The following is a 24,026-nucleotide window of genomic DNA, read 5'->3' on the forward strand; positions in this document are numbered from 1 at the left end:
GCATCCACAATTGCTTTGCCTGCGTGCTGCCAGTTTCCCCCAGCTACTTGCTTCTTATTTTCTTACCCAGTTAGTCCTTGTTCTTGAATGCTACAGTCTAATTCTGCCCCAAAATACGCTTTCCTTCTCAAATATTATCTTGCTAATCTTCAATTCAACTTCCCTGTTCTTCCATTGATCTATATTTCCTATTTTATCCTCTTTACTACTTCCCACCAGTTGCTGGAGCTGCACTGCAGCAGCCCAGGGCACCATTGCAGCGAAGCTCCAGCTCAGCCCCAGGATGGACAAAGCTGCTGAGAAGTCAAACATTGGCTTCTAAGACTCACTCTACTAGAGCTAGGCTGCACTTTTTAAAGCCCGCAACTTGGCTAAACTTCAGGATATTTGGCTGAGACAGCACGTAGCACGTCTCTGACACAAACCCCACTCCCCTAGCAAATTTCAGGTCTCTACTCCAAACTGAAGCCTTTCAGATAAAGAAAGTCTGAAGCAGCAGGAATCTTTTAGTGTGGCTGAACACCCATATTGTCCAGCCCCAGCTCAGCAGTGATCTGCTCTAATGCTTAAAATAACGCTGCCTCAGGCACCCGGCAGTTGTAAGTAGGCACAGATCATGTGGGTCTCAAGCATGAAAAAACCTTAATCAATTTCAAGTGAGACGACTGAAATAAAAGATGTAATTTTGAAGAGATTAAACCACCGATGTTATTACAAAGACAAGCACAGCCACAAGACTGTACTAAAATAACACTTAGCACGATACATTCGGCATCCAAATCTGGTTTTACAGAGTTACCAACTGCAAGCTAACATGGCTTTCTTCACAGTATCACAGTATGTTTGGGATTGGAAGGGACCTCAAAAGCTCATCCAGTCCAATCCCCCTGCTGGAGCAGGAACGCCTGGGTGAGGTCGCACAGGAAGGTGTCCAGGCGGGTTTGAATGTCTCCAGGGAAGGAGACTCCACAACCTCCCTGGGCAGCCTGTTCCAGTGCTCTGTTACCCTCACTGAGAAGAAGTTCTTTCTCAAATTTAAGTGGAACCTCTTGTGTTCCAGCTTGATCCCATTGCCCCTTGTCCTATCATTGTTTGCCACTGAGAAGAGCCTGACTCCATCCTCATGGCACTCACCCTTTATATATTTATAAACATTAATAAGGTCACCCCTCAGTCTCCTCTTCTCCAAACTAAAGAGCCCCAGCTCCCTCAGCCTTTCTTCATAAGGGAGATGCTCCACTCCCTTAATCATCTTTGTTGCCCTACGCTGGACCCTCTCCAGCAGTTCCCTGTCCTTCTTGAACTGAGGGGCCCAGAACTGGACACAATATTCCAGATGGGGTCTCACCAGGGCGGAGTACAGGGGAAGGAGGACCTCTCTCGATCTACTGACCACCCCCCTTGTAATACACCCGAGGATGCCATTGGCCTTCCTGGCCACAAGGGCCCAGTGCTGGCTCATGGTCATCCTGTTGTCCACCAGGACCCCCAGGTCCCTTTCCCCTACACTGCTCTCTAATAGGTCATGCCCCAACCTATACTGGAACTTGGGATTGTTCCTGCCCAGATGCAGGACTCTACACTTTCCCTTGTTAAATTCCATCAGGTTATCCCCCGCCCAACTCTCCAGCCTGTCCAGGTCCCGCTGGATGGCGGCACAGCCTTCTGGCGTGTCAGCCACTCCTCCCAGCTTAGTGTCATCAGCAAACTTGCCGATAGTACACTCAATTCCCTCGTCTAAATCATTAATGAATATATTGAATAATATTGGCCCCAGTACTGACCCCTGAGGCACTCCACTAGATACTGGCCTCCAACTGGACTCCGCACCATTGACCACCACTCTCTGGCTTCTCTCTTTAAGCCAGTTTGCAACCCACCTCACTACTCTGTTGTCTAGACCACACCTCCTCAATTTAGCTGTGAGGATGCTGTGAGGGACTGTGTCAAAGGCTTTACTGAAGTCAAGGTAGACCACATCCACCGCTCTGCCATCATCCATCCACCTTGTTACATTCTCATAAAAGGCTATGAGGTTGGTCAAGCATGACTTACCCTTGGTAAAGCCATGCTGACTGCCCCTAATGACCCTCTTATCCCTGATGTGCCTTGAGATGGCACCAAGGATAAGCTGTTCCATTACTTTCCCAGGGACAGAGGTGAGGCTGACCGGTCTATAATTACCCGGGTCCTCCTTCTTGCCCTTTTTAAAGACTGGAGTGACATTTGCTTTCCTCCAATCCTCGGGCACCTCTCCCGTTTCCCAAGACTTGGCAAAAATGATGGATAGCGGTCTAGCAATGACTTCAGCCAGCTCCCTCAGCACCCGCGGATGCATCCCATCTGGACCCATGTTAACCTGGCTTCATCCGGGGTCTCAGGGGTACGGGGTTCCCCAGGACATCCTCCAGCGGAGTAGACAGAGACAAAGGCGGCATTCAGCAATTCTGCCTTCTCTGTGTCTTCTGCCACCAGGGCACCCACCTCATTCATCAGTGGGCCTACATTGCCTCTGGTATTAGTTTTATCTGCTATGTATTTGAAAAAGTTCTTCTTGCTGTCCTTGGGGCCATCGTCACGCCAAGCACACACCTGTCAGTGTCGAGACGCTGCTGGCGGCCGTGGAGGGGACGGGGGGTCCAGCATCACCTTCCAGCTGCAACTCCTGCTCCACAGGCTGCTCGGGAATGGGGACGGGCAGCCCTTCCCGCGGCTGCACGGCGGACAGGAGCAGCCCCTCGGACTGCGGCCTCTTGAGGACAGCTCCCTCGTCCTCGGCGGAGATGGCAAAACGGGGCATGTCGAGGAGCCCCGAGCAGCGCCGGCGGACGGTCAAGGGTGGGCTGGAGTCGCTCTCCGTGTGTGAGGACTCAGACATGGACAAGCGCTTACGCAATCTGAGAGACAAAACAAGACAGAGCCCCTCAGTCGAGTTAGGGGGATAAGGAATTTAAAGAGAGAAAATAACACACAGATGCGACTCACACATCTGAATCCCATTTAAGGTGAGGTTAGGAGACCGAGCTATATCTTTAGGATTTAAAACAGCAATGGCTTGGGGCATCACCTGAGTCTACATTCCCATACATTCCCTTGTTAAGCTTCTAAGAAAGGAAGGAATAAAACCAAATTGTGGGTATTCATATATTAAACTGACATTTTTATGACAACACAAGATTTTGTTTTATATTCTGAGCTTTAGAAACTTTGGACTTTCCTAATGGCTTCTCTAATTTGCGACAACTGGTCCAAGTCTGGCAACAGCAAATTTTGGATTCACTGACATTTAAGAAAAAACCTGTTGTTGGTACATCTCCAACATAAGTAGCCTTCCAATGAATGAAAGCTCTACTTAAGGTTACAATCCCTTTAAATTCAAGTATTTAGGAGATGTTAGTACTTAATTAGACATATTTAATCATTATATGGCTTCTACACACAGATTTTCAGCTATTTACTCCACTCTTCAGGCTTCACCTGTGGAAATACTTCATGTGAAGCATTCCTGACCTAACACTGCTCATAGAAACTTCTGGTACAGGTCGATCTTTCTCAAATGCCATGAGAAAGCAAAAGACACGGTTCTAGAGAACTCACATTTCAGGAGACCCAATGACCCAGCTGCGGTCTCGACTCTTCAGGCCGCCAAGGCTGTCCAGCCGATCATCCTTTTCTTCACTCAGACTACGTTTGGTTGGCGGAGGAGTCTTCCTCTCTTCGTGGATGGAGAGACGTTCCATGCTGCTGTACACCTGCACACAGCAAAAGATGCTTCAGGAGGGAGAAAACAAACCTGCATGGCCTTTTCTGATCAAGGGGTGCTATCTCGTCTCGAAATGGAAGATATTCCCCAAAAGCATGAACTTGGCAATATTGTTTGAGTAAATAACACAGTGCAGATGTGAGATGCTCAGAGCATGGTGGGGGGGATAGAAAGAAGGCAAGCTTCGGAAACATGCAACCTGCTTTTCTACAACAGCGTCCAACACCTCCCTGAAAAAAGCCCAACACACCATGGAAATACTATTGAAAAGACGTTATTTTTGGGTTTAAAAATTCTCAAATCTAAGAGGAGATATTGCCAAAGCAGGCTCCGCAAGTCTCGAAGGCTGGCATCTGGATCTGGAAATCTTAGTGCACAAATTCAATTCGGTGATAGGCGTCATGCTCACGACCCCGTTTCATTATCATGAGTCTATCAGCATTGCCCCAAGCTGCTTTCAGAACAAAAAAGTCCTGCCCTCCTCAAGGAATCTAATACAATGCTGACAGCTTAATGAAAGTGCCTTTCTTGGTTTTACAGGCGTCTTTAAATAATTAAATGATTAAGCAAAAAAATCCATCCTTTTAAAACTACACTTGACTGTGGACCTGATTTACATAAGAAGAGATTAATGAAAATAATGTTATTAAAAATTCAGAGCATCAACAAGATAACTATTAATAAATCATATGGCTGAATTGTCAGACAAGAATTTCAAAATCTAATGAGTCTTTTATGCCTCCCACATTACAAAAACTGTATAATTTTTCAGGTCTTAAAATAAATTCATTAAAAGTGAACTTTTTCTCTTTGTGGCAAAAACACTGAACCCTAAAGAAAAGCTTCGGTCTCACAGACGAATAATACTCCTGGTGAGAAAAGGCAGAGAAAAGAAACCCTTACGTACTCATGAGAACTTTCAAAACCCCAACTAATCCTCAGGTCCAATTTTAAACATACTTTTGGTGATGCAAATCAGGAGCAAGTCCATAAAATTAATGGTAACTGTTACTTAAGCCCAGCCTAGGACAAAGAACAACAAACTAGTGCTTCAAAATTGACTTCAGCAGTGGGAATCCGGAGGAACTGTCATGGAAAACTGAAATACCTTTCAAAGGCCTGAAGGAAAGTTCCGCCTCTCATCTCATTAAGAAGGAGATGGTGTTCACAGAGCGGGCTGACCTCAAAACAGCATTTATTCTCCCAACATACTTTGTTTGATCCAAGCTAACGCTGGAGTTGCACTACTTCAAAATGTCTGGAAATCCAACTTTTTACTCCAGATAATGTGGAAAAGAATTGGAGACGTACAGGGACTCGAATTCAGGAAGTGCGGCCAGAGGGGATCTTCTCAGGGCTTCCTGCCCCTTTCCCACCTCAAAGCAGAACCTTCTCCCTTGTAGCACCTCACAGCTGCTTCTCCAACCTGCTCCTAAAAGCCCGCCAGCGACAGAAATCCTACAAATTCCCCACGCAACCCATGCCAGCGCTTAATTATTCTTCAACATTGGAAAATTCTTCTTATCATCTACACTATACCTCCTTTGTGCCCATGATTTCATGTCAGTCTGGCTACAACAGGAAAACCAACGTATCTGCTCCTTCCAGCAGTTATATACTTGGGTACACATTAGGTTTTCTGGTTTGTAGATCTTGGATCATTCTTGTTGTTTTCCTCTGGACTCTCCTTTACTGGTCCATGGTTGTTTTAAAGAACATTGCCCAGGACAGGACAGAGTAGCCCAGCTGAGCCCTTCCCGCTGCTAAGCAGATGGAAGGGATTTTTTCATTCACCTTGCGGAAAATATTCGTGCTCGCCCAGCACCGTAATTGTCTTTTTGCTTCAATAATCTGGCACATGTAACTCATGGTGCTCAATAAGCCCAGATCCTTCTCTTTGACACTGTCACTTTTTGTTCTTCAGGCTGTGATTGAGACAATGAACAGCAGAGCTGTAAACTTCACCTGTGCTCTTACTGCTTGGGATCCCTTTGATTTTAGACCATTAGTTCAAAATGTCAGAATCAATTTTCATCCTAATACCATCTTGTCACCTGCTAGAAGACCCTTCCAAAATGACACTGTTCAAAGCAAATAAGCTTTGGACACTCTATATGCCAGCATCCAAGTCATTGGTAAAAGCATCAAAGTGCGTGGGATGCAGGAGGGACCTCTGTGGTACCCCGTGCATTAGTGAAACATCAAGAAATACATCACATTCTCCAGTTACTCTTGCACTCAACTTCTAATAGGCCATAAACTATTACAGAACGAACAACATGCACCGTGTGACTCCCACCCATAATCCGCATTATTAAAATCTGCCCCATACAAAGCAATAAAACTGTGTTCCTCTCCAGGTTTTTCTTTCGACAAGCCAGCATGCTCCTACCTTGCTGAACCTCGGCGAGCACGAGGAGAACTGCCGAATTTCCACGTGATCATCATCGTTCGTGTCCTCCTCTTCCTCCGAATCCAGGTGGTGGTACCGCTCCGAACGGGCTGCGAACGAGACGCGGAACATTTTATCAGTGTGGGGAGTTGGTCACTCACACCTCGAGCAGCACCAGCTCACCCACAGTCATTGGAGCAATTCCTACTTGTCTGCTTACAAAGAACTTTGATAATCATGAAGAGTATTTTCCTTAATACTAAAACACACCCAGTTGGTTTTGCTCATCCTGTATGATCAGCAGTGGACTGGACTTCCTACTGCACTTATATCTTCAGCTATATTATATTCTAAAATCAGCTGATACTCTAATCCTGCAGACCCTTCGTGGTAGGGATACTTCTTGCCTATGGCAAACAATCATATGGAAGGAAACATGGAAACAATTCACTGTCCTGGTTTCCAATAAACAGCTTTATGATTGTACAAAGTCTGTCCTGCATAGATACGCGCAAGCCTTCTATAAAATATTTACCCCCAAAAAAAATATTTCCTCTTCTCCCTTCTACAACTAGAAAAAGGATTAGATTTTGTGACAGAAAACGGGCAAGCAGCCAATATGCAAAGCTATTTTTAATGCAAAAAATCTAAACTGCCTCCAAAGAGATTCTGTGCTTTGAGATTTGCTGCACTGTATTTCTAAGCCAGCCACATTGGATATTGTGGGGCGGGCGTTAATAAGTTTGGCTACGGAAAGTTGATAGCTACACTGAGCCAAATTTGCTGCACTGTATCAGCCAGAAAGCTACTTTTATAAATTCTATATTTTCCTGCATTAGGATTTATAACAGCAATGCCAACTCTCATCAGCGTCTATGTGCCCATTTCCTGATGTGAGAATTGCAGCCTTTATAAAGGACCCACATCAAAGTCACCCTGATAACCTGCTGAGCGTGCCTGGGCACCTGGGGAGTTTGCCATCGTTCCTACAGTGATTTGCACTCCTGAACATAACGTGGTGCTTTTACCAACCCGGATCTGCTCGTGGCTGCTGCTCCGCTCCTCTCCCAGTTCAGGGAGCAGCGGTCAAGTTCAATGTCCAATAAGTCCAGTTAGTGGTGGGAACACACGGCCTCAGTTTCTACACCGGTGTTGTACCGATACAACCCCCGTACATGCAAAACACACCTCTGGCCTCTCTACGCAGCTTGACTCAAATTGCTCTCTGCAGCGAGTACATGGAGATTCTCAATCTCTCGCTCTCCATCCAAGCCCTAACCTAAAAGCTTCCTCCCCCAACTGGAAGAGCACTCTCTACATAGAATTGCTGCTGAGGGGCTGGAGGCAAAGGTTGCTCGCTCACCCCCTTCACCCTGAGCAGAGCATTGGAGTGGAGCAAAATGTGCTCCATATGAGTCCCACGGTCCCGGGAGGAGGAGATTCCATTGAAGGAGGGCAGAAATATCCATAGCTTGGGAACTGAAACAGCCCAGTATCATCTGGCGCTGCGGATGGAGTGTGGGAAAGACCCACCTGAGCAGTGACAAGCCCAAGCCCCTTCCACCTGCTCAGCTCCCCAAGTTGAATGAGCAAAGCTGGGAGCAGAGGCCGTGGGGACAGAACTCTCCATCCCCACACACCGACCGTCTGGTGCTTGTCTGGAAATACCAGGAATCTTACACACACCGATACCACGGCAGTTCCCAGACATTTCTACACACCAGACAGGCGCTGCGCTTCAGATCTCATTAGAGTTAATAATACTGAAATAAGGTGACACACTTGCAGTGAGAATCATTTCAATTACTTCAAATCTCTAAAGAATTTTTGCTACATATTTGGCTTGAAGGTTTAGGGTTTGTTTTAAAAAAAAGTCTATTGGCTGAAAACAGTCAGTAGGGAAAGACAATGCTGCTCAAAGAGTCAAGGAAGTTGGATTTACCAGATGCTTTGGAAGTGCTGTAACAAACCCAGCCCCACGACTGCAGCGCCGCTCAGCGCAGGGCCAGGGGAAGGCAAATTGACTTCAGCAGTAAGTTTTTCAATTCAAATATATTTGCTTTTGAAGAACCCTTACTCGGCATTCAACAGAAACTTTTTAAAGCGATTTCCATCAAGTGTTTCATTCCATTTCTAACAATGACTTCTCTCTAACAGTTTCAAAAATGAAATATGCACAAATAATATGACGCTGTTTAGGTTGAATCTTTAGTCTTACTGTCAAAATAGCTTGTGTCATCCTCAGATTCCAACTGCGGGATGAATTCAGCTTTCTGCCGAAGTAATCCATTCCAGTCCAAATCTTTAAAGAACCGATGCTGCTTCACTTCAAAGGCACTACCTGAAATAAGCATCTTTTATTGCAGAGTATTTCTTTCAGCATTTGCATAGCAAGAAAAACAAACGCTAAAAATATCAAAAGCCTAAGAGAATGCACTTGAGGATGTCTAAGGCAGACATTTTCCAAGAATTTTGAGAAAGGACGTATCCTTTTACCAAAGTGGTGAAGCAGGGTAAAATCTGAACAACATTTCCCCCTTCCCACCTCCTGTTTAATGACAACACGTGGCTACCCCGGCTGAAGACAGCATCTGCTGTCACATCCCACTGCAAGTGGCAACATTAAGTACTAATTAACTTCTTCATTTAAAATTTCCAAACTCTAAATACCATCATCTTCATAGCTGAATAAAGAGAGCAAGCTCAGGAACATACTTTGCATGTGAGCGGCTTCGCTGTCATGAACAAACTCATTCATGTGCTTAAAAAAAGGCAGGAGCTTACGTATCTTCCTGAACCCGTATCTTTTGTTACGAAGCTCAGAAGCTTGGGTACCCAGAAGGAAAAACCAAGGATTATCTGTCTACTGGTATATGCATTCTTTTTCAAATGAAATTAATATTCATAAAAGATGCTACTGTCTCTTTAAAAAAGGGAACAGCAGAGGAAAAGAGATAAAAGGTTTACAGAGTGCCAGTGGCGCTATGAGATGCCAATTGGAACAGCAGTCTCAGTATTACAGGTATGTAAGAAATAAAACTCAGTCTATCAACTCATTCTATAAGGCAAGAAATTCTACAGCTCCTCCATGCCAGCAATGTCTTTCAAGTACCTGAATTTGAAGTAAAGAAGAAGATGTGAAAACCATCTGATATCATTACTAATTCATGATCTATTCATCACTCTTGTGTGCATATGTGTTAAGTCTGCTGAATACATGTGCCTTTTGGAATTGTTATACATAGGAGTTCTTATTTTATCCTTAAAGCATAGTTTCTGATTGAAAACCCAAAATTAACCAAAGTAATCAAATCAATGAGAGAGACAACCTGTGCTGTGAAGTTGTAGTGTTGCACATATTATTTTAAAACAAGAGTGTAGCTAAACATTATTTATGGTTATTTATTACCAGCAAATGAGAAGTGTCGGCTTGGAAAACTTTAAGTCTGACATTATAAGACAGAAAGGTTGACGTACACATCTGACTTTGGAAAAGAGATTATCAAACTTTGCTGTACGTTTGGAGAATTCTACAGTACAGGCCTCCAGGAATGGGAAAGTTTTCATTTAGTTTATTACATCCAGGAGTTCACATCCATGTAGTGAAAGAAAACTTCAAAGAAATCTGATTATACACTGCTCCAATGGAGACACAACCCTCAAGGCTTTAATGGAACAGCACACAGTTAACGAGTGATGTTGCCAAGATGACGGTGTCTCTTGTTTCCCAAACGAGATAGAAATGTCTGACTCACGTACAATCTACACTAATTCTCAGAGCTTCATCACACAAGATTCTTAAACCCAGTCTAAACTGTTTCGCAGTTCTAAGTGAGTGTTTTTCAACATGGGTGGGTGTGCATCACTGGCACAGAAGCTTCTTTTCTGCTTCTGGTCAGCACCTTCCTGTGCACCAGGGTCCTACCTGTTCCCATTCTTTCCAGAGGATTTTGGCGGAGAAGCTTGGAAATGAGGTCCTGGGCATCGGGTGGCAGGGCATCGTCACCTTCCGGCCAGGCAATTTCGTCTGGGGACAAAAAGAGACTTGACATTTTCTCCCAGCTTCACACCCAATTTGAATAACCGTTCACATTCCTATACCGTAAAATACAGCTTTCAGTATTGCCCCAGAATTGTAAATACCTTGAATTCAGCAGCTTGCATATTTAATATAATTCAAGCATTGACATTTTCCAAAATGCATAAAATTCAGCGTCAGCTAAAGCTGCTGTCAATTCAAACAGTGCTTGTGGAGAAAAAAGCACTAAGAACTCTATTAATAAGGTATGAAATGGGACTTCCATGACAATCCATAAACAATGACACCGGCGATGGTGCGGCTGTATCTCCTGCCTGCACATTCCACGCTCGTTATGCTTGGAACAGAGAGAACAATTCACAGGTAACGATTTCATGCATCATATTTAGTTCTTTGCTGAAACTCCCTTTTCACAAAGAACATCCTGCCAAGTGTGTTAAAAATGTACTGTTTCAGAAAGCATTCCCAATAGGAAATGTTTTCACTGGCGTATTCACTAAGAGAACACAAAGCAATCGTTTGTCCAACCCCAAGCAGGAGAGAGGTTTGAAAAGCCACAAGACATGGAGGTACCGAGTGCAACAGCTTCAATGTGTTTTGCTTAGAATTTCCTTTGTATTTCATTTATACAACAGTTATTAATTGACTGACATTTGCACCTAAGGAAGCAATAACCAAAATCAGACTGGATTAGAACAGCTGGTGGCTGCTTCTTTCATATTCTCCATTATTTAAGTTAAAAGAAGAAAGGAGAGGAAGGGAAGGGAAGGGAAGGGAAGGGAAGGGAAGGGAAGGGAAGGGAAGGGAAGGGAAGGGAAGGGAAGGGAAGGGAAGGGAAGGGAAGGGAAGGGAAGGGAAGGGAAGGGAAGGGAAGGGAAGGGAAGGGAAGGGAAGGGAAGGGAAGGGAAGGGAAGGGAAGGGAAGGGAAGGGAAGGGAAGGGAAGGGAAGGGAAGGGAAGGGAAGGGAAGGGAAGGGAAGGGAAGGGAAGGGAAGGGAAGGGAAGGGAAGGGAGAAGAATCCCCAAATATGTTTCCCCAATCCCACAAAGCTTTGCATGACTCCCACACCACTCACGATGGCTGAACTATCTGGTGAGACAACAAGGAACTCAACAACTTTTGACAGCTGGAATCAGACGGATGCTACTTTGACAAAGAAATACGTTTTAAAATTAAACCCCATTATTTTACACCTAGTCCTTCCTTCCTTCAGTTTTACTTCACAGCACACTTTGAAACCTTTTCAGAGCCGGAACAGGAACATACCACTGATCACTTGTCCAAACAGCTCCTCAGGAGTGTCCCCAAAGAACGGAACGCAGCCGACCAGAAACTCGTACAGGATAATTCCCATGGCCCACCAGTCCACGGGCTTCCCATAGCCCTGGCGCAGGATCACTTCTGGGGCGATGTATTCCGGAGTCCCACAGACCTCGAGAGAAACACACAGGAAAGCAATAAACTTACAAATGCCCAAGTTCACATCGAAGCTTATTATTGCCTGTTTTTTCTTTTTGCCCTCAGAGCTTTTCAAGGAAGACATTAATGTTTTGCCACTGACCGCTTCAAGCTGTGAACTGCTTCCACAAGGCAACAGCCTATACTTGAGGAACGTGTTACCTGCATAGAAATGTTATCGCATAGCATGGAATGTTCCTAGTGTGGACATGCCAGCTAAGTAGTTCTCTGGTGCATGTGTAGTAAGGCATATGGGGAAAATGCATATTCTGCGTGGATAGGTCTGTCTGCTTGATGGATGTCTGCTGGCACAGCTACAGCTATCAGGAACCCAGCTCTGACAAACCTCTTGCATCTCTGTGCTAGCAGAATGAGTTTCACAGATGCAGAATTAGCAGCACAGCATGATTACCCGCTCTAGCGTTTCAGCTTGGGAGGTACAGCTGGCACGAGCAACGGTGAAGGAAACCACGCTGGAAGATCCAGGTTGCCTGGGGCTTAGAAGCAGCAGCTATAACCAAATAACTGTAAAAATATAACACTGCAAAGCGCAAGACCAGGATCTCGTGACCAAAGAGAGTTCCTGCTAGAAAAAGCATTGTTGCTTCGAAGCAAAGGAAGAAAATACCATGGGATGATTATGAACTAACACTTGGCACAGCTAAAAAAGAAAATTCAGCTGCGATCCCAGGTATTTTCAGAAGAGAGAAATACTTTTAATCCCATTATAGAAGGCACTGGTGAGACTGTACCCAGAACAGTACAGTTCTGTCAACTATGCCCAGGAGATATGAACTCAAGTGGATAGAGCTGCATGGAAGAGTTATTCATTCAAAGGAAAGATCTATCTTGTTACCTAGAAGAACTTAGCTAGTGAAGCCCAGAAAAATGAAGGGTAAGGAGAAAAATGACCCTTAGTAAATACAATGGGGATTAAAATAAATGTTCAAGCCATCAGAAGGAAAAAAAGAAATATACAGGAACCATCTCTGAACTTCCCAAGCACCAGAAGGGGGAGACCGTGGAACAACCTTCCAGCAAAATCGCTGTTACGTCCCTAAACCAACTTCTGTTCACACCTGCACTGCTGCCTGGGTCACATTTTAAACACCCAAAACAATGAGCTGAAGTGCAGCTCTCCAAAGCAAGGAGTTGAAATAACAAACCATACCAGTATCTTTACTCTCATTCTACAACACATGGGACAGTGTGGACGCAGAGAGGGAACGCTACAAACTCTGATTCTATCCCGATACAGAATCCTGCATCTGATCCTAAATCAGCAGACAAAACTTTTCAGCTTACCTGCTTGTCCAGGAATTCCCTGGTATCCTTCTCAATGTGTCCCTCATAAAGATTAGTTGTAAGACTCATTAACCCAATTTTAGACAGTCCAAAGTCTGTTAGTTTAATGTGACCCATGGAAGTTATCAGGAGACTAGAAGGAAGAGAAGAAGTAAAATAAACCAATGTTTATTTGTTTCCCAAAAGCAATTTCAAAAGAGAAGAACACAAGGTAATGCTAAGCAAGTTCTCAGTGTTACAGCCCCATCGAACATCTGGAAGGAATCTCCTATGCAACTGCATATGACAGAGCTGCCAGGGCAACCAGAAATCAGCCTGCCTTCTGCCCTAATTCCATCAGTGCAGCAACAGCTCTGAGATAATACCCGAAGACATTCTTCCCACCCTTTCCCAGTGTCTATCTGGTTCTACATCAGTAGCCAGACTCTCCACAAAATCCCCTGCATGTCAGATGCCACTGAAGATCTCTACTCCCTGTCCCCTCCATGTCTCTTGCCTATGGAGACAGCCCCTGAAGAACTTCTCCCCCTCCAGCTTCTGAAGAGTTAGAGACTTACTTGTCAGGTTTTAGGTCACGGTGAACAATTCCGTAATTGTGCAGGTACTCCAGCGCCAGAACAGTCTCAGCAAAATACATCCTGGCCATATCAACGGGTAGGGCACCAATGTTCTTGAGAAGGGTAGCACAGTCACCTCCTAGGAAAAACGTTGCAAACGTGTCACGGTGAAACAGCGAATATCGGTGAGAAAGAAAAGCTGTGGGTCTGCAATACTACATTAGAGTGCGTTTCCTACAGGCTGTCTCTCTCAAGCCTGTTGGCCTGAATTTGAAAGCTCTCTCTACACTCAGACTTGAGCTCCATATAAATATGAAAATCTCAGGAAAAGTGAGATCCATGTATGCTGAGCACGCTCGCTCAAGAACTGTACAGATGCCATTTCTAAACCATAGGAAAGCCTTGAGGAAAGGGCAGTTCATGACGGTTCGGTCTCCCTATACATTTCTTTGCTTTCCACCGCTGGGACAGACACTACTTCTGATACACAAGCTTCTTAAAACACTAAGGAAACACCTCTGCAACTACCGACTGTCCCTGCACACGGAGAGCAGCCACCCTTTGGACACAGCTGTACTCGTGAGAATAACTTTGTGGGCCTCTGATCCAAGTTTCTTAAGGAACACCGGCCACACTTTTCATTCGACCATCATCTCTATTTGCAAATAGGGATTTATACCACAAATCACAGGTAGATACATCTGGTTTCATTCCACTAATTTAACTGAAACAGCATTGATACAATAAACAAGTCAAACAAGCCAGGCATAAGAAATCAATCCTACCCAGCAGTGGAGATATATTGCTTACAATAAGACACAGTGACAAGAAAAGAGAAACAACAACAAAAATCCAGCATAAAATAGCACTGTATTTTTTTAAAGGCTGTTAAAGAACACAAACTGTGTTGCTCGGTGATGCTTCTTAACTGTCCTTTTCTAACTGTAGCGCCAAGCGAACGTGCATCCAGCCACACCGGCCCACAGGGGAGCGGGGAGGGTTTCTGTTCAGTGAGGACTGGAAAGCTCACGCTGATTTCTGACCCCAGCAGTTCTCTACATGTGGTTTTATGTTTCCTGAGCTCCGCCGCAATCACGTTGTATTAGTCACGGGGACTCACAAATGGAGTATCTCCTTACACCAAACTGTACTCGCGGCAGAATGACTCATTTTTCCCAAGCAGGACACACACTCCTCCCCAAAAGGGCATCACGACATCCCCTGCGATTGCAGGGTTGACGGAGCTCATTGTCCGTGAAGAAAGGACCAGACACCTGAGACGCTTCTTATTTATTGTGTACAGAGCAGTGCAGTGACCAGTCTTATACCCCAATGCACACATCTTCTAAATCACTTAGAAACGTCATCCTTTACGAGGAGACACTGCACATCCATCCTCCCTACGGTGCCTCTGCAGCCATAGACACCCCAAACATACCTTCCACGTACTCCATAACCATGCAGAGGTGGCGCTTGGTCTCAAAGGAGCAGAACATGCTGACCACAAAGGGGTTCTCGGCAAACGTCAGGATATCTCTCTCCACAAAAGCCTGCTGGATCTGGTTTCTCAATATTAGGTTCTGTTTGTTGATCTTCTTCATGGCGAAACGCTGACGGGTGGTCTTGTGTCGCACCAAATACACCGCTCTAGAAAAGCACACACCAAGGGGAAAAGTTCAGTTTTCAGGTCAGACTGGTTTGTATGCGGGTTTTTTTGGTTGGTTTGTTTTGTCTTAGATGGATCCTAACAGACTCATCTGTGACTCCATCAAACCCCATCTCAGGGCCAAGCTCCCCTAGAAAAGAAGGAACCCTATCATGTTTCCTTCCAGAAGCTACTTGGCCTTCTTGAATTGAGCAGCATTTTCTCTGATGTGACTAACACGGAGATTTTACAGGCACAAACGTCACATCCTTCAGTATCACTGGAGAGAGGGACGTGTTTTTCAACACTACAGTCACCATTGCACTTAAAAAATGGTCCAAAACATATGGAATCAGCACGATTATTCTCCGACCGCCCTAAAATTAATTTAACGCAACACTGTCACCATGGGTTTCCTTACATTTCTATTACACTCTCAAGCACACGCTCAGATTCGGTTGTTATGACCTACTGAGTATCCCTGGTTATCAGCTACAGCCTAATGACTATCACAGGTAAGGGTTTCTGAACCGTAAAGAGTCAGGAACCATCTTTAACATTCTACATAGGTTTGTATGAGCAGTTAAAATGTTAACTGACCTACTTCATCCTGGATCCTTCAATGGATAATAAAATTTAATCGCATTTTTACTGTATTATTTCTCACGGTGAATTTGTCCCAATGTAATTTTAGCATTTATTTTAGTATTTTAAGTGCTCGCAGACAACCACATGTTACATATATAATCTGAACCCATGGAAGAAGCAAAAAGCATAAACTATTCCTCCTTCAATATTCTCGCTGTTGCAATGAATCATTAAGAACATTAGCAAGTACAGAATTTTAGCCTCGCTCATTTAGCCTTTAAACAAACACAAATCACAGGACTTAACGAGACACCATGGATGGCAATGCAGACTGCCTTGATAAGCAATAAGCAAACGGGTGCAAAATCATTTCCTCAGACTCATGGAACTATGTTTTTTAACTAATACTTAGGAAATCTCATGATCAACTAAGTGACAATATTTTCCCTAGAGACAATGTTTAGGGAAAACGGCTTCCAAAGCAAAGCCAAAAGTCTTACCCATAAGCACCATTGCTGATCAGTTTAATAGTTTCAAACTCTTCTTCAGATGGAGTTTTCTTTGATTGGACAGAGGCCCCACGGCTCTGGGAAAGAAGACAAGCAAATGGGAATCAGGAGCAGGAATGACTCCATTCTATATGACACTTCTTTACTCTTTAAGCAGCATTCACACAAACTCCATTTCTAAGCTTCTGGAGTCTCCAGCTTTAGGATAATTATCTGTACCCCAGGACCCTTGTAGATTCCCTCCACAAACATTAGCACAATCAGTGGACAATAAGATTTTCCCAATATTACATTTTTTATAACCCAATAATATAAAAAATGAAGAATTTTTGAAACCTAGTGAGTTATATAATTAAATTTTTCCAACGGTCCATTACTAAATACCCATCACATTTCACAAATGCAGACATAAAGAATTTCTGCAGACGGTTTTCGTTTGTAACCCTAAAAATAACCCTACAAAACTTTATGACGATGCCTGTTTGCAACTCTTAATCATCCCACCACACAGTACAGAGATCTGCTCATTTTACAGCGTACGCTCCACACGCGCTTTGAAATGTCAGCGCTTTTTTAAAATTAAAATTAGCCTGCGTTATAATTAATTCTTTACTGCAGACAGAGAAGAAAGTGATAGACAGAGTGAGTGTATCAGTGCTTTACCTCCACTGAATCGTCTGTCTCAGGAGTGTCTGGGCTGTCATAGCTATTCAGCTGGGCCATTTCTGAAAAGAAAGAGGAGAGATTACTCCTAACCATCTCAATCAAACACTATTCTCTTTGTTTATACAAGACTAACGGTATTTTAAGAGGTGCTTGGAGATGACCGAGGACATTTTTCCCCTCTGTAAAAAGTCACCCCAATTATACAGCGATAACCTTCAACATCTTGCGAGCTGCAGGCAGTATTTTATACACAGATGAATATAAATCATTCTAATTTCAGCCTGGCTTGTTCTAGGTGGTTTCTATAATAAGTAAAAGCAATAAATGCAAGTTTGGGGAAAGCACTAGCTAGTTCATATTTAAACTTATTCCATGCATGTATGTTTGCCTATAGCCTGGTGGCACCTCCACACTCCAGAAAAGAAAAAGCATTACATTTCATCAACTTCTCTCCATGAAATGTGGCCGATCCTGCAAAATGCTGAGCAGCAGCAAACTGGGAGAGAGTCAGTTAGTTGAGGCTACTCAGTAGTCTTAGGAGATGCTATAAACTTTACAAACCCAAATCCTACCTGAACGACTATCTCTGCACAGACACCACTGACATTTCTGGGCGCCCTCCTTACAGAAGGGAAATAAGGCACCTCGATATATCCACACATTTCTAAAGAAAATTTGACTTCGGTAAGGGGAATTAGCGATGGAAAGGTTCTCTCCCATGACAGGGATCAAAGGAAATTTCACTTTAATGTCAGATTTCAACAAATGCTATTAAATTGCATTTAGCAATCTTTGGTAGAGATTTTCCCAAGGAGATCTTCCCTTGAAGCCAACCTGTCACTGTCACTCCGGCAAACACCAGAGAAGTTAAACTAGTCCCACCCAGCCAACTCATTTATGCTAAAACTACGCTCTCCTGATAAAACAAAGAGTATCGTTCAATGGCTGAAATATTCTGCAGCAACCTCCAGTCTCTGTCACACTTTCTATTGTTGCTGAGCAAGCCGTGCACGCTCATAAAACTCGGCACAGGAGAGGGGTTCAGACAGCAAAGCACCGGGCAGAAATACAATAATAACACACGTATTCCAAAGGTTGCATCTTCTGGGCCTCCGTACAGTTACAGCATATTCAATTTACCATATGCAATTCTGGCACCGAGCAGCAAAGCTGTTTCTGTCTTCTAAAGCATCACTCTCTTTGGTTTCGCTGCTATGTAAGATGTAAAAGTACAATCTCATCTCCACCTAAAAATTCATACTAGTGCTGGTTTCTTATAGAAAATCACAACAAATACACTTTTCCCAGAGAAGGCAACAAAGTGGGATGAAGGAGACTTTTCCAACCAGGTCACCAAATCAGAAAAATAACGGGGAAATTCACTTTTACTGCCCAACAGCACAGAGAAAACAGTGAACTCATAAAGCCATTTTCTAATATTGCTTCAGCTATAATACAGGGAGACATTATTAACATCGTAAGTAAAGAAGTGTCACTGTTGATGTGCGATCCTTGTCCCAGCAGCACTCCTGTGAGACACGGGGCTGGAAAGGACAGGCTAGAATTGGACAGCAAACAGGAAAATAAGGAAAAATGGCCTAGAAATCAAACCAATGAAATAAAAGCCTCCTTCTGCTATGGAGTGAGCATGAGATCTGGTTATCTTTGCAGCAGTTTGGAGAGTACAAAACAAGAGTTCTCACCCTCCAGGGGATCCCTGGTGAGCCCCAGTTGGCTGATAATATAACGAGGAATGTCGCATTTAATTCCTTGCCCTTCCTTGGCATGGCCTTCTGCAGCTTCCAACAAATGGTAGAACTCTTCAGGATCAAACTCCTACAGCAAGGTGGTGAGAGACAGAGAGAGGTAAATGATTCAGCTTTACCCTTACTAAAGGCTTCTCCCATATAGGAGATCTAAATGGCAATAGTAAGCACAGCTAATACATATACAATAAGCTTAAATTTATGTCCTTTCTTCACTGTCTTCCAACAAAACACCATTTTGAAGAAGTGATGGAAGATAACTGGAGTCACAAAACTCATCTAAAGCACAAAAATGGTTTTGAAAGCCAATGAATTCTCAATTTGAATGGAGTTGTGTCCAGGATTTTCAACCTAACCTAGTGGAGACTTCTCAAATAAGTAAGCGTAGGTATCTGTCCTGTTGGTTGTGCAGCCTACTCCTTCATCACCAACACTGGTCTTCTTTACACGATGGGGTTCACAGCAAAGCCATCCATCTGGAGGTCATGGAGGACGGATAAGGGAACACTCCAAAGTCTGCTGGTTCTCAAGACTTCCGCAGGTGTTTTCAAAAACTGGTGTAATTGGAAGGATTGGACCACTCTTGCCTACTTTGTCAAAGAAAGCTCCACAAAACTGATTTATCTACTAGTGACTCCAGCGATAAAAGTTGCCCATGAACACACTGCCCTCAAACGTTAACTGTCCATCTGTATCCAACCACAGGTTCCTAATCAGCCAATCTCTCCAATGTCTCAGATGGATGCAGCTTCCCTGTCATTTCCATGTCCATGGCCAGACTGTGTGCTTTGACACGCCAGGGAGTTTCATCCTGTCGTTTCCCAAGTTTTCACCGTAGGTTTGCGACACGTTCTCCAGCACTCCGACAATTTTTTGTGATTCCTCCCTACACGATCATCACTTTTTCAATATCCTTTTGAAATACAATCAGAGAACTGACTCCTATAAACCATAACCAGCACAACACTCCACACCAGAAGCCTGATCTGCTCTTTCCATATATATTCAAGGTCTATATTAACCCTCTTGCCATGTGATCACAGAATGCACATTCAGGCTACTTCTCCATGATATTATTGGAGTTGCAGGCCTCTGGGACACAGCAGCCTATTTCACTGGGATGGCCTAAAGACTTTTCACCATTTTCTAGAATTAAATTAAAAAATACATTCTTATTAGTGAGAGTGAGTCATTATAAAGCAATGCGACTTGCTTTTCCATGTATTCCAATAGCACCAAATAGGATTTCAAACCCAGGCTTCCACATCTGCTTGGATCTCCCACTGCCCTGTCCCTCTGTGTGTTCACAACTGGAAAACCTGACACTGGGTTTGGTTGGAGTTGCTGGCTCTATGGTAAGAGTTTGATTCCAAGATCCCAAACACCATTTATACGACAGGAGGGAATTTCTTCCTTAGTGACAGCTCTTTACTGTAGCTACTAACGACGTGAGGAGAATCAGGTGGCATCAAGTAGCACGAAATTATGTCAACTGCTACATCTGGCCCCTCAACCATAAAATTAATACTAAAAAAATAATACAGCTGCTGTTGCAGCTGACAGTCCATTGGAAAGATACTTAATGCAAAGAACACGTAGCACTTCATTGACTTATTTTTCATCAGTTTTAACGAGAATTGAAAGCTTTCTCTTGAAGGCTTTGTGTTCCTTATCTCCTCGAACACACACCAGGCTCTGTAGATCACAGGCGCGCTCTCCCGAGGACCAAACTTACCAGGCACTCAAGCAGCCGAGCGGGTCGTGCGATGATAATCATCAGCTTCTTCACAAGTTGGGTAACGAAGGCGACCTCGGAGCTCTCGGATCGCTCGTGGGCCTGTGGAGAGCAGAGCATCGCATTACGGTCCCAGCCGTGAACTCCTATGTTCTATACGTCAGCCGCCAGCTCAGGAACCGCGATTGGGCAGCAAAGGCACCACCGAGCCAGGGCGGGCCATGATCTCAGCTCGCACAAGGATGCCGAGTTATATACGGCTGTTCCATTACAACTGACTCCTTTTATCATGCAAGAGATATTTCAAAGGCTCTATTTGCATTATATCAGCTATCAGTTATATTGGATACAATGTGCTTTTATTTTATTTATTTTAAATGAAAAGAGGAATGCTGACTTTTTCAATTTTACCTTCTACATGATAGCGACGTCTAGATAATCACTAACAGCCTCACATATTTCTAGGCTTTGCTTTCAGCTAGAATTTGAACTACTTCTGTTTATCATCAAGAAGCTTCAGTATTTCTTTCTTTAATTGTATAAATCCTGATGAATCCAGCACTGCATTGTATGCTATGCAGGACCAAGCAGACGAAGCAAGCAAGGAGCATATAGAAACTTAATTCAGAGACTTTATTCTTGTCCACTCCCTTTACCAGAATTCGCTGTAAATTCAAGGTTTGGTGTGTGTTTGTATTTTCTTAACAATAAACACGCTAAGCAATTATTACAAAAGCCAAAACAACAGCCACCAAGACAAATCTGAACAAATCCCACCGATTACTCTCCTTTTGCTCAAGCACATAATGGTTATGTTACGAGTCCTGAAGCACAAATAAACTAGTATTTCATTGCAGGGGGATAAAAAGATGGTTCCAACGATATGTACAAACTCTGAAACAAAGTATAGCTATCTTCTTCCCCAAGGTCTAAAAACCAGGCTTTAGCACAGCCACAAATATAAAGTCCAGAGCTTAATCAATGAGCTTACACTGGCAATAAGCCAGTTGCTCATAGGAATTGTATTTTATCAACAAGCAGGCAAGCAGCAATAAACTAAAAGGTTCATTTAGCGTTATTCATCAGCACCATCAAAGAAAAAGACGTATATGAGTGAGAAGCCAAATCGCACTGGTGATCACTTGAAAGAACAATAAAAACATAGGGAAGCAGGAACTCGGTGTTAGAAACACACAGGCAGCATTTTAAATAATATATCCCTGATCTTTTATCACCAAGATTTTTTAAAGTTCATTATTTCTCATTTTGACACAGGTCAGAATCAGAAATGGTGATTGTCTGCTTCACCGCTGATGAGTCAGGGCTTTAACCTTGAAGAAAATTATGTACCTGCTAATTAATTATCTAAAAACAATAGCAGAGATGCTTCCTGGCTATAAAGCCTTAAAAAGAAGACGATTCTGTTGCCATTTTTTTCTAACTAAAAGGTATTTTCTAATTATAAAATAGAGAATAATCAAAATGAAGATGATTAGTATTCACTCTGTGTCCTCGAACGCAGCATGCAAATTTATTAATTAAAATATGAATTCTAGAAAGAAATGAATGCTTTCATATTTGAAAAGCCATCGTGGGTCAGCAGGGGTTAACTGTGCTGAAGTGAATAAATAAAACATCAACAACTTGATATTTTTTTAGATATGAGCCGTGCAATTGGAAAGTCCTTTCCCCTCCCCCTGCAAATTGTTATGCAAAAATTACAACATAATATATAGAATTTATTAGTTTGTATAGTTTTATACTGTTAAAGCAAACTTATTCTTTTAAATCAAGTCATTTTGTTTTCTCCTTTTTTCATCTATGACAGTTTAGGCAAAGTAATAAGTTAATCAGGTGTCTGTTTTGCAAATGAAAAGCTCATCACGTTGCTCAATGATACAGAAAAGGAAAAAAAAAGGGATTACAAAAATGAAACACAACTTGTAAGAGCCACTCAACCACCATCTCTGCACAGCGCTGCTCTGCCTCGATCCGCAGCAAAACTGCCTCCTCTCCCCTCCTCCCGGCGCAGGACATCCCCACGGACATGGTCTTCAGCACACGGACATGGTCTTCAACCCACGGACATGGTCTTCAACCCACAGACATGGTCTTCAACCCACAGACATGGTCTTCAACCCACGGACATGGTCTTCAGCCCACGCACATGGTCTTCAACCCACAGACATGGGCTTCAACCCACGGACATGGGCTTCAACCCACGGACATGGGCTTCAACCCACGGACACGGTCTTCACGGTGCCGTCAAGCAGAGGTGGTGCGCACCACGCCACCTCCTCCGATGCCGCTGATGGGCTGAGGGCTGCCGGTGGCATTTCAGGGGTTCCCCCCTCTGCCTCCCAAGGGGAGGAGGGAGAGCGGCAGGGGCTGTGGGTTAAGGCTGATGCCATTCCCACCCGCACTGCCGGGGCCACGGGGATGGCGATTTACACACCGGTTCCCTTATCTGAAAGACCCATCCGTCACTAACTGGAGCTACTGGGGCATGAAATTAAAATCACTGTCCTCCCCCGGGCTTGGGCAGGACCGATAGCTGGGATATGCAAGTCACAGCGCTGTAATTGAGCTAATATACGGGTGGAAACCAAAACAATAGACCTGCAACACCAAGAAGCAATAAATTTGCGCTCGGGCTCGTATTAAGAAAGCAATCCCAATCAGAATATCCATTTGCCAACGTGCAGCGGCAGTCCCCGCAGTATAATACTAATGCCCTCCCCTGTTTCTTTTGTTCCATGCACAGAAACACCTGTCATCCTTCACCTTCCTCACCAATGGGTGACACCTATGCAAAAGCCATTAAACTCATTACCTGGCTGTAGAACCAGCCAAAATAACTCGTAACCTTTTATCATCCCCAGTACCTGAGGTCCCATCCCACCCTCTGAGCACACCCCATGGAAACCAAATCTCATATGTTCTTTTTCATAAGTGCTTTATCTTATCTTTCAGTCTTTGTACTTTAAGTGTGAATTGTAACATTCATGTTTTCCAAAAATGAAGAAAATCTCTTAAATTCATTTTTGCTTCAGGATCATTTCGATGCCACAATAAGCAATAGGTTTTTCTGGCTAAAATACAACATTTCATCCTCCAAACGAGGGGAAAGATCTCATTGGTCATAATTAACGAGATTTGATGGCATTTTATTACAAAAGCCAGGATCTAAAAACTTTGCAAAGCTTTCTAGTTTGGTGTATTTAAACAGCTTGTTATTTGCATACCAAATAACTCTGTTTCACGGATACAATTTTCAATAGAAAATAGACTCAAACTGCAATATATTAAAGCGAGTTTCCTTCCTATATTTTGAAATACTGCACAAGCTGTTTGTTACCATGTGTCAGAACCAACACCTCAAAAAGAATGTCAAGAGAATCCATTCTGTCACAGTAAAACTGAATGGAAATCTGTGTGTATTCCTGCCACTTGCTGACCTCCTTATCCACCAAGAAATCATTTGCCCAATCTTTCCGTATGTTATAAAAATATCATAAAGCTATATATATGCTACTGCACAGACCACACAACTGCCCAAGTGGAAAAGCTTTTTAATGACCTTCCAGCTGTTATTATTCATAT

General features: G+C 43.5%; 2 protein-coding genes across 11 annotated transcripts in view; one reads left to right on the forward strand and one right to left on the reverse strand.

Annotated features, from left to right (window-relative positions):
* Positions 1-24,026, forward strand: part of PRDX1 (peroxiredoxin 1) — a 341,280-nt gene that overhangs the window by 45,322 nt on the left and 271,932 nt on the right. The gene's annotated exons all lie outside the window — the stretch shown is intronic.
* The window catches only part of MAST2 (microtubule associated serine/threonine kinase 2), a 183,384-nt gene that overhangs the window by 14,026 nt on the left and 145,332 nt on the right, over positions 1-24,026 (reverse strand). For all 10 annotated transcript variants that reach the window (XM_071809900.1, XM_071809901.1, XM_071809899.1 and 7 more), the window contains 13 exons: positions 20,424-20,525; positions 18,626-18,758; positions 16,920-16,981; positions 16,248-16,333; positions 14,953-15,161; positions 13,515-13,653; positions 12,958-13,090; positions 11,461-11,626; positions 10,081-10,182; positions 8,374-8,496; positions 6,156-6,265; positions 3,598-3,752; positions 2,593-2,897 (listed from right to left, as the gene is read on the reverse strand). In XM_071809900.1, the coding sequence (XP_071666001.1) occupies positions 2,593-2,897; positions 3,598-3,752; positions 6,156-6,265; positions 8,374-8,496; positions 10,081-10,182; positions 11,461-11,626; positions 12,958-13,090; positions 13,515-13,653; positions 14,953-15,161; positions 16,248-16,333; positions 16,920-16,981; positions 18,626-18,758; positions 20,424-20,525 (1,825 nt within the window). The remainder of the gene's footprint in view (positions 1-2,592; positions 2,898-3,597; positions 3,753-6,155; positions 6,266-8,373; positions 8,497-10,080; positions 10,183-11,460; positions 11,627-12,957; positions 13,091-13,514; positions 13,654-14,952; positions 15,162-16,247; positions 16,334-16,919; positions 16,982-18,625; positions 18,759-20,423; positions 20,526-24,026) is intronic.

The sequence above is a fragment of the Patagioenas fasciata genome, chromosome 6, assembly GCF_037038585.1.
Source record: "Patagioenas fasciata isolate bPatFas1 chromosome 6, bPatFas1.hap1, whole genome shotgun sequence".
Lineage (NCBI taxonomy): Eukaryota > Metazoa > Chordata > Aves > Columbiformes > Columbidae > Patagioenas > Patagioenas fasciata.